Source organism: Lactuca saligna, chromosome 8 (genome assembly GCF_052625555.1).
Source record: "Lactuca saligna cultivar CGN05327 chromosome 8, ASM5262555v1, whole genome shotgun sequence".
Lineage (NCBI taxonomy): Eukaryota > Viridiplantae > Streptophyta > Magnoliopsida > Asterales > Asteraceae > Lactuca > Lactuca saligna.
The window spans coordinates 59,921,825-59,932,717 of NC_136424.1; the positions used below are offsets into that span (position 1 = coordinate 59,921,825).

General features: G+C 32.9%; 1 protein-coding gene across 1 annotated transcript; it reads right to left on the bottom strand.

Annotated features, from left to right (window-relative positions):
• Positions 1-5,714: 5,714 nt before the first annotated feature.
• On the bottom strand, positions 5,715-9,248 carry LOC145010767 (rhamnogalacturonan I rhamnosyltransferase 1-like). The gene is made up of 8 exons (XM_078969297.1): positions 8,279-9,248; positions 7,941-8,008; positions 7,766-7,854; positions 7,525-7,687; positions 7,143-7,432; positions 6,707-6,911; positions 6,436-6,593; positions 5,715-6,322 (listed from the first exon to the last, which is right to left on the bottom strand). The coding sequence occupies exons 1-8, from the start codon at positions 8,526-8,528 to the stop codon at positions 6,067-6,069; spliced, it is 1,479 nt and encodes a 492-aa protein (XP_078825423.1). The 5' UTR covers positions 8,529-9,248; the 3' UTR covers positions 5,715-6,066.
• Between the last annotated feature and the right edge of the window lie 1,645 nt (positions 9,249-10,893).

Sequence of the window (10,893 nt, forward strand, 5' to 3'; positions counted from 1 at the left end):
GCTAGGGTTTAGTCTAACGTTAACCATGACTAATTAATAGTCTAGCTATTATTACTATTATATAAGCGTTAAACAACACTCTTATATAACTCATAATAATAGCCCAAATAACTATTTTAAGGTCCTAATAATGTTAGTATAGTTAATTAGAAGCTATATTTAAAATAGCGTAGGTGTAGCTCACTTACAGCGGGTTTTTATTAAAAAAATATCGGGCTTCGCTAGAGCAGCGTTTCCGAGCCGAAAGCTTTTCTTCTCGGAGCCGTCGGGCACTCCGGGGCTTCCTTCTCATGCTAGGGAGGTTCCCTAAACTTGGTAGGGGTTTAAGGAGGCTAGAGAGAAGTTAGAGAGAGAAAGAAAGGTTATGGTGTGAAGAAATTATGAAGGATTCATCCTTTATTTATAGAGATTTTATCGTAGAGTAGCCCCCAAGCTTCGTCCGTATCTTCCGTGTACGAGATCCGTTTTCTACGTTCTTTGTATCAATGCATTGGTATTTACAAGTACTACAACTTTCATTTAGACCTCGTCGGCTAATTCTCATTCTATCTCCGATTTGCAAAACTGTATCGAATTTATCGCGCTTGAAGAGTATGAACTAAGTTTCGTCCATATATTTCGCATACGAGCTCTATGAAAAACGTTATTTATATCCACACATTAGTATTTACGAGTACTACAACTTTCGTTTTGATCCTGTCGGCTAGTTCTCACTCTATCTTAGATTTACAAAACTATATCGAATTCACCGCGCTCGAAGAGTAGGGACTAAGCTTCGTCCATATCTTTCGCATACGAGCTCCGTTTTTTACTGTATTTTTATCGTTTAACTCGTATTAATGATATCTTCATTTCTCGTATAGATTATTTTGGCTAAAAATCGACCGATCCAAAATTCAAATTTCGGACTGTGAACTGTTATGCTAAATCTTAGAAAAATCATAACTTTCTCATACGAAGTCAGATTTGGACGTTCTTTTTATGCACACTCTCGGTTTAACAAATAATAAGACTTTCGTTTAGATCGCTAAGTCTAAAATGTATTTTATCGTAAATTCACTTCTTACGATTACCGGTATCGTGTCGGTTTAGCTGTAAAACTTCAACGGGTCATAACTTCTTTGTTATAACTCGGATTTCAGCGTTCTTTATATGTACGTAACCCTTGTGACATATACTATAACTTGGTCAATATTATTTATTATAAATAATATTATATCAAAAATTTCATTTTTGATGCTCATTGTCTCTAAATTCACTAGCCCGAATCTACGGGCGTTACATATACTGCATTGGAAATCTACACCATCTTCATCCTCTTTTTCACTTAACCCTTTTTGTGAAGCACCTTCTTCATCATCTGTCTCATCTTCAAGGTTCAAATCAAGGGACTCATATGATGGGTTTTGAGCACTACATCATTCCTATGGTGTACATGCAAACACTAAAGCTTTGGATCTAGTTTGTCTAATGAACATGCAATAATCATCCAAAGCCATAAATCCTAGATCTAGCATACAATAATCAATATTATCATAATATAAGGTTTAGATCTTACCTTTGATTCTTATGTATCAATAACAATCTATTCCTTCTTGTAATTGGCTTCTAAAAGCTTAGTGTCACAAATATCACACCTCTAATGGCTCACAAACACCAAGAGCAAGAGGATGAATTAGGAGAGGAGAAGGAGACACCAAAAACGTCCAAGAAACTCCAAGGAATGCTTAACCATGTTTTTGGGTGCCCTAGGGGTCTTTATATAGAGATTCTATTAGGATTTTGAGCTAGGAAACCCTAATCTAACTGCTTAGGCCCTAAGCAACCCATAGACTCCCTCCTTAGAGGCCTTGGACGAATTCTCATGGGTTTCCCCATAGATTTCGTCTACTCTAACATCTATGGAGTACATTAGCCCAATATCCAACTATCACACAATTGATAGTTCTAGCCTCCTTTATTTAATTAATGTCTTTTAGCCACAAAATTAATTTTTATTAATTCTTGACTAATATTAATTAAACAATATGATTTCTCTTTTAATATATTATTCATATAATATATTAATAAATCATAATTAATCTCTTTCTCCACAAATCATCCTATCAAGTTGCTTTGGTGAAGGCAACCTAAAAGGATCATACTCACAATCGGGTCAAGTACATACCAAAATAGTTATGGACTTAGACACTAGTCCAACATCATCTCCATTGCTTTCATCGATTTGAACGTCAAGGATGGAACAATCATCTAGGCCTTCTTCACAGAGAGTGTTCAAGAACTTGTCTTTGCATCTAGGCGTTTGTTTCTTTATGAATAGCTCATCAAGTTCCACGTCTATTGTGTCGAAGTCTTCAACGCTCTCCATTATCATCACTAAACAAAAATTAATTTAAATTAATCCATCACGGGATGCAAGAAAATGGAAGATTGCGTGGATGTGTTTGCAATTTCTTACCGTTTGAAGATTGTCGTTTGCTACTTTGGTGCCAGTAACTTCACTTCCTTCAAACGATTGACTGCTTGAATCCAAAGAGTTTTTATTTAACCCTTTTTCACTTTGTCTAGGGTTAGAAATAAAGGGGAACAAGTGAATAACGAAGATCGAGTTCCAGGTCATATAAATGAGGCCACCTAAGCAAGGTGACCGGGTAAAATGGTTGTACCGGTAAAATTGGGTCGATTCGAATAAACTATCCGGTATTTTGTCATTTCTTCAAATAAATTATGCGGTATTTTGTCTTTTTTTCATAAATAAAAATTAATTTGGGATAGATTGTGTAAACTAACCCAAAACTTTAAGACTTTTCCGGAGATTTCCCTAGATGTTAATTACGTAGATAGTATTAACATATATTAGTGTACTGTGATGTACTGTACTCATGTTGTAGTTAATGCATTGGCCACACTAAAAAGTATAAATGGAAATAAATAAATAATGATATTTATAGAATATAAATTTTATTATTTATCAACCTTAGCAAATAAAAACAAATAGTATTTGTTATTTATTAATCAAGTGCGGTTTATACGTAAACAAACATTTTTTTATTGTTAATTAAATAATGATAATTTGATTAATAAAAATCGTATTAATTTAGAATTAAATGGAAATTTAGAATTAGTTGAAATGGTATTTTGTTGATGATTTTAGTGTTATCAATATATATTATTATAGTTATTGTTAATATCGAGACATGTTGAGCTCTAGTTACTCACCAATACTGGAGGTGTGGGGTGCATACTCTAAGTGATAAATGTAACTTTGGAATACGGAGGTCTGGGGGCAGCGCCCTTAGCAGGGTTTAGGGGTAACGCCCATGCGAGGTCAAAAAGATGGAGCTCTTAGCAATGGTAAAAATTGGTTTTGTCCTGTAACCACCATTTTGATGCCAATATGAATGGTAACTACCTTTAACCGTCATCTTCCTTGTATATAAGGAAAATGGATGTTACATGCAAAGGTTACAATCTTTATACTTGAAAATCAATTACTTTGTAAAGGTATTATGTGTTTGTAAATCAGGTTGATCTTGAAATATGATTTGATCTCTTGAATTATTCCATAAATTTGCATTCGTGTAACCCATGAATAAGTGTCAAATTACAGATTTCGGAAAAGTTATTACGAAAACATGGTTTAAGAGATTCTTCAAGTTTTGTTATTCTATATCCTTGAAGTCTAACATGTTTGTGGGCTTTTTAGTAATTCGTATCATCTAACAACAATAAAATAAGGCTTTTATTGTTCATTATGCTATTAAGGGGAAATGACTTATTAGGGTAATTAATTGTTGCCTTTGTACTCAATTAATTACTTTCTTTTTTTGGTATCTCATTTACCATTGAACTTGTTGTAGGTGTTCACAGAAACCATTGAAACCGGCTATTAAAGGTTTCTGGCAATTTCTTATCTCGACGACTCTCCTGTCATCTTCTCCGGCAAAAATGAGTTTTTCGACGGATCCTTGGGTCTCGGCTAGATGACTTACAGCAGCAGCAGGCAGTAGGAGGTGGTGATGGTGGTTTACCGGCGACAAAATGGAGGTGGCAGGTGGGTTTCGGTGATAGTAGGAAGAGGTAACAGGTGGTTTGCTGCCTGTGTCCCTTCTTCCTTTTTCTAGCAGCAAATCGACAGGAGGGAGAGAGGGGAGGGTGGAGAAAGCTACGCAGCAACACCAACGGTGGGTGCCGCTTGGATGGCAATAAAAAAAAGTCCGCTGGAAAAACTCATTTTTGTCGGAGGCTCGCCGGAGAAGACAACTGAAGAGTCGCCGGAGATAAGAAATTGTCAGAAGCCTTCAATAATCGGTTTCAATGGTTTCTGTGAACACCTACAATAAGTTCAATGATAAATGAGATAAAAATAATAATAATTAAATAATTAAATAAATGACCAATTGAATACAAATACAACATTTAAATACCTTAATAAGTCATTTCTCTTGCTATTAAGCGCACATAAATAAAGAAAACCTTGATATCCCTCCCACAGACCGTTAGAGGCTACCTACTCTTTGTCTCTCCTCTCTTTATGTTGATCTCGAGGCAAGGAAAGGAAGAATGAAGTTGGTGTTTATCCATTAAGAGTCTAGTAGATGTTTATTATTGTTTTATGTGGATCAACTTTAGTAATTATCAACTATAGATAACTAGACTCCAAACATTGAGGTAACATTCTAAACATCATATGGTTGTGATTACTTGATCTATCTTTTCTAACCGGATCCATGGATTCTTGGAGATTAAAATTTTAAGATATATTTTTTTTCTTTTGTTGTTATTTTTATCTATAATATTTATTCATAAATCCCCAACAATTATATCAGATCAATTTTCAGAACGTCAGAGATGATTCAACCAATTTAGAGGCTCCAAGCAAACAAAAAAATTGAGGCCTTTCAAATAAGTAAACAATTTCAAACTTGGGGTTTTTTTTTTTATATAAACCAGTTCTTTTACCAAAATCAAGCTTTAAAATTGGAGGACCTTTAGAATTGGGGGCGTTAATCCCTTGCTTAGTTTTACAAAGGGTAGAACCGGCCTTGCAGAACGTTAGATCATTATATTATTTGGTTTTTTATTGTTTTTATGTGTTATTTGTGTACTTGAAAATAGTCACAAAAAAAAAAAAAAAAAAAAAAAAAAAAAAAGACTAAATGTGTTTTATAACGTTTTTGATGATTTTTAATGTTTTTACTTTTAGCAAAGTATTAACATAGTTACTTTTACATACGCATGTAAAAACAATGTTATCATTAAAGTCATTTTTCAATAGGATTAAATGTTTCTGTTCTAGCTACGCCCGAAAATTAGATTTCTTTTATGGTGAATGTGTTCTTGGTTGTTTATGTTGCTTTTTTTCTCATTACGTTTTATGTTTTGGTTTAATGATTTTAGCAAAGCTTTTGTAACTAGTTTTGGTAGTTTATTTTATGTTTTGGATGTACTTTTTTTTTTTTTTATCTTGTAAAATGTATAATACACATCATGATGGAACCCTAACAACAAGTTGAACCAAGACCTACAAGATGGACAGGAGGCCCACCTAAACCACGGCCCAAAAAACATCATTAGAAGCATGTTCCGCATACGCCTATTATTACCATTTCTAACTATAAATAGTTTCAACCACACGAGATATGTAAGCTACGATATCATTGCAAGATACAAAAATCAAACAAAAGTAGAATCAACTTGCTAAAAACTTGAAAGAAAAAAAAAATCAATCTTGTGAATTTTGTTGAATTATCGAAGCAAATGAACATTCTTATAACTATGAATACCGTATAAGATACCAAAGTCGAGAAATTTTGAACAAAAAGAAAAAAGAAATAATAAGCACAATATGAAAGAACAAATCTTTATGCCCAGAAAGACGACTTACGTGGTGCTTCCTTTTTTTTCCCTCTTGTTATCTATCAACAAACAACTCTTTCATTTCTTGTTTTCTCTCATTTCCCACAAACTTCATTTCAAAAACATCTTTCTTAAGAACAATTTCCATTTCCAAAAGTGGCATCTATGCACTCAACTCAAAAATCCCATTTTTGATCTTAAAATCAATCATGGCTTCTTCAATTCAAGACTAGAATTTGTCATCTCACAGAAGCACTCTTCAGGATTAGCATAAAAATAGTCTTCTTCTTTAGGTTTTTCTGCAATCATCACACGATGATTTGGTTGTCCCATTCTTTCCTCATGTGATGATTTCACAGCATTTGAAAACTCATTCCATGATATTGTCCCATTTTGATGTAAATCTATCAATTCCACAAGTCTTCTTCTGTTCAATCTCACAGTTTTCTTGAATCCAAAGTACCTACATTACATCACATGATTACATTATGTATATATATAGTTGGATTTGTATATGTATATTGTATACATACATAAATGGAATGAAATGTTGAAAAGAGTTGACTTATTAATTACCTTCTATGACCTTCAACAAGCTTTGCCATGTTTCCATCATAAGATGGAACATAAATGTTACTAGCAACTGACACCATGAAATCAAGAGCTGCCATTTGAGATGAATGATTTTGGAATTGCCTCAACTCTTCTCTATCTAATAAAGTTTCTTTCTTGACCTAAAAATGTAATGGAAGATTTAGTTCCAATTCCCAAATAACTAAAGTCAAATTGTTACAATATATATAGGCTCAGAGATCACTTTTTACAAATTTTCCCTCAAGAAACTTACAATTCGTGGAAATGTAGCCCTTAGCATTTCAAGTCTTTTTTCACTTCCATAAATTTCACCCGATGCAATGTATATTTGTGTGTTTTGCTCAAAACCAAGTGCTTGTAGAATCAAAGTTGCCTCTTCAGGTGTAAGAGGACAAAGACCTTGTGATCTCCTCTCTTCAGACACTATCTCCTTCTCTCTCCACCATGGAAACGCATACCTAAAAACGTAAATCACATTCAAAATCTAACCATTTGATTGAATGGAATGGAATGAGTCATTACATTCTTTGATAATGCTTGGTTGACACTTGACAATTGACATATATATATTTTTTCATATGAATTCTTTATATTATGTTCACATACAATACATAATGGAATGGTTCATTCCATTCCATTGGGAAAATGGAATGAACTATTCCATTCCAATGTTTCCATGATTCCATTACCTAAGCCGTTTGAGTTCTTCAGCTTCTTCAATGGTGCAACCATGTGTGCAACCTGAAAAGGCCAACATGTCCATTTCATATCTCAAGTGTAATGCCATAAATGGTCCTTGTTCTTGAAGAATTTGCACTAATTTATTCCCAAGAGCCTCGATTGAAGGTGTGAACTTTAGGGCTTGGAAATTGACACGACATCTGAGTTTTTGAAGATCTTGAGGAAGTCCATTGTTTGCTAATCGTGTATCTGTTCGATTGAAGTGTATGACTTTATGCTTGCTAAAAAGTGGTAGAATCTGTAAAAAAATTTCAAGGATATATAAAATATTATTCACCAATATCTTATATCTTGCATTTGACCTTTTTTAAAATATAGCAATATCCCAACCTGTTCAAGGTAATACTTTTCACTTGACCAACTGACAGGTGGCATTTCTAATGGTTGGAATCCGTATTTCCTGCTAAACCTCTTTGGCAACCTTTTAACAATCCGGACTTCATCTCTTAGTGATTCAATGAAATGGCCCACATCAAAGATGTCCTCAAAATCACTGAATCAATCAAACACCATAACTTGTAAGTCATAGTTTCCAAAAACATCAAATTTACTAAAATGCCCCTGGAATTACCTAGGATCAGCCCAGAAAGATGTCTTATCCAGCTCTGGAACAACCAGAGTGAGATTTAAAAGACGTGCAACTGTCACCATGTCACATATCTGAAATTGATAAGCTAGTTTTAAAAATAAATAAGTGGTGTTTAAGAATAAGATAGACATGAAAGAGGAAAAGAAGAAGCACAAACCGCAGCTCTCATTTGATTTAAGCCTCCGTTACATGAAACTTTAAGAAACCCGTTGCTTATGTAATTCCCTGAATAACAGAAAAAGAGTGGAGTCCAAATGCAAATGATTATCATTAGATGAAACCCTTATAATCATTGGTAATTAAAGCAAACTCTAATAGCATAAAGTAAGTAATCTGTGAATCAAAATCAACATCATTAACAAGTTACCAAAATGGAAACAATTAAACAATGTTGCATACAATATGTTTGATTGAAAATGAGTTGCAATCTGACATTTTTTACATCCGAGAAAAGATTTGAATCAAAAGAGGGGTGTAAGGGTGAAGTTCACTCACTTGGAGGTGGCAGAGGTGGTGGCGCTGGTGGTGGTGTTGGGAAGGTTTCGAAGCCATTTAAAAATCTGGTGAACAATTTGGGATGCCAAAGCTCACCAACAGCGACAAGTTGAACAAGACAAGTCCAGATCAAAATGCTGGAACAAATCCTAATGAACCACACTTGTAATCTTGTTCTTTGGATCACTTGCCCTGGTAACTTCGCCCATCTCACCACCTGTACACTACTGTTCTCAGATCTAACATCCATTTCATTTCTTTACACCACATCGCGTCTTCATTCTCAAAACATTGCTAAGAGATTCGCCAACTTTCTACTAAGTAAAGTCTCTCGCTTTTGAAAACGAAATTGAATCAATCGGAATCCTAAAGAAATGACCTTAATCTAACCTCGAGTTGGATACTCGGAAAATTACGAAAAAGATTCGAAACTAATCCAATCGGAATGACCTAATTTCGTTGCTACGAACTAGGTGCTGAAGAAATTGCGTAAAAAATTATCAAGATTTAGATATGACAAATTGACAATGAGGTAACATCAAAAACACCCAAACAGAATTGAATAAACCTAAATTTTCGAAATGGGTGCTGTGACGAATTGACAAGAAGATTTGAACTTTTAGCGTATAATGGATAAATTCTAAGAACCCTAGAGAGGGAGTGATAAACAATGGTTATTATTGATGATGGTGTGAAAGGCAAAAACAAAAAAGAATTGCGAGAAAGAGGAGGTGAGGAAATCACGAGAATGGGGAACAATCAATTGATTATAATAATGAAAACGAGACTTCCAACCACCTAAGCAATCGTCGTCAAATACTTTCAAGATCTTTTCACAAAAATTTATTTTCTGTAGTGTAGTAAATGAGAGAAATGTGAAGAAGGGCTTGTTGTTTCTTTGGTATGAAATCTTGGGGAAAAGGGGAGAAATCTAATATGAATTATATGATGAAAGTGACAGAGGAGAGAAATGGTACAAAGTGGTAATTGGATAGGTCATACAAATCTAGAAATGGTGGGACTATTTTTTCCTCAAACAAAAGAATGCCGTTGAAATCTTATATTTAGATACATCATGTGACAAATAGATTAAGATGTTTCAACAATTAGAATAATAAAGTATTATTTTGATATGTATTTATGAATATGAGGAGTAAAATGTGAAGCAATTAAGTTAAGATGTGTTCATTGTTGGCTAACCGAATCAAAATTATATATATGAAAGGTTAACTAATTTCTTGAACCTAAGCATGAATGGGTTAACCTAATTTTGATAAGAACTTCATAGTTAAGTTCAAAATAAAAATAATCTTTCAATGCAATCTTTAGAAAATTGCAAAACAAGAAATTTAAATTTATAACTCAAACCGACATTATCAAAATGAATTAACGAAAATAAATAATGTCATCTTTACTTCAATAATTTTTCTAAATTGTTGATATTTCAAACTAAAGAGACTATTTTTATTTTTAAATTAAATTAGTAATTTTTAGTTAAAGTTATTATTGTTTGATGAAATTGATAATTAATAAATAATGATTTAGTATCAGCTTTAGTCTTTTAAAAAATAATATAAAAAATTGATTTTCTGGAAACCGTCAAGTAGTGGCAAAAAAATGTCACCGAATCGTATGATTTTAGCGGTGTGATTAAACAATTATAATTCAGTCACTAATATTAAGTTTAAAAAAAAAAAAATTAAACAAATGAAAAAAAAAAAAAAGTTAAGGGTCTTTTTTATGTTTCGGACATTTTGAACCCCCTAATTAAGATAGGAAACTACAAGATTCTTTGTTATTCAATACTTTCATGTTATCTTTTATCCATAGATTTTTATACAGACGGAAGTTTTTAAAAGAGCTTAACTCGTTCCAATTATCTACAAAAACATATTTTGTATTCTATGTATAAATAAGAATAAATAAACTAATTGTTTTTTCTGTATTTTCTATAAAATAATGGGATTAGAAAATTTCCATCTAATGACTTTGCTTTGGATACACCAAATGGCAATAAAGGGCCTGCAGAGATGACTGAATTATAAATTAAAATAAGGCAATTTGTGCCAACATTTGTCCACGATTCAAACTTCAAACGAAGACTAACAAACACTTGCTTCAAATGAAAATTAGTAATTTAATGTCCATGTTAAATATAAAAGCCTAAATCATAATTTTGTCAGGCTCGATCTGGTCGTAAACACCTAAATTAACCTTGTTTTTTTAATGTTTTCATGATTATAATTTGAAAATAATGGATAAACATCATATTTACATATATTTATATTTTCAAAAAACCAAATATTATAAGAAATTTCAAGTAATATCATCCAACATAAAGAAGATTGAAGTATATTCAAAAGTCACAAAACATGTTTGCGTTCATGATTCTTTATACAAGGTAACTTTAAAGTTCCAACTATAGGAATCTTGAACACAGCCTAACTTCATAACTTTAATAATTAGCATTAGTTTTCTTGGTTGGCCTTGTGGTGTCCCAAATGTTCTTACCAAGATGTTAAAAACGTTTATTAGGAGTTAGATAATAATCTTAGTTGTTTAGAATTGGATTTAAAGTGGTCGAAGTCATATTGGGTTACCTAAGTGGCCATTCT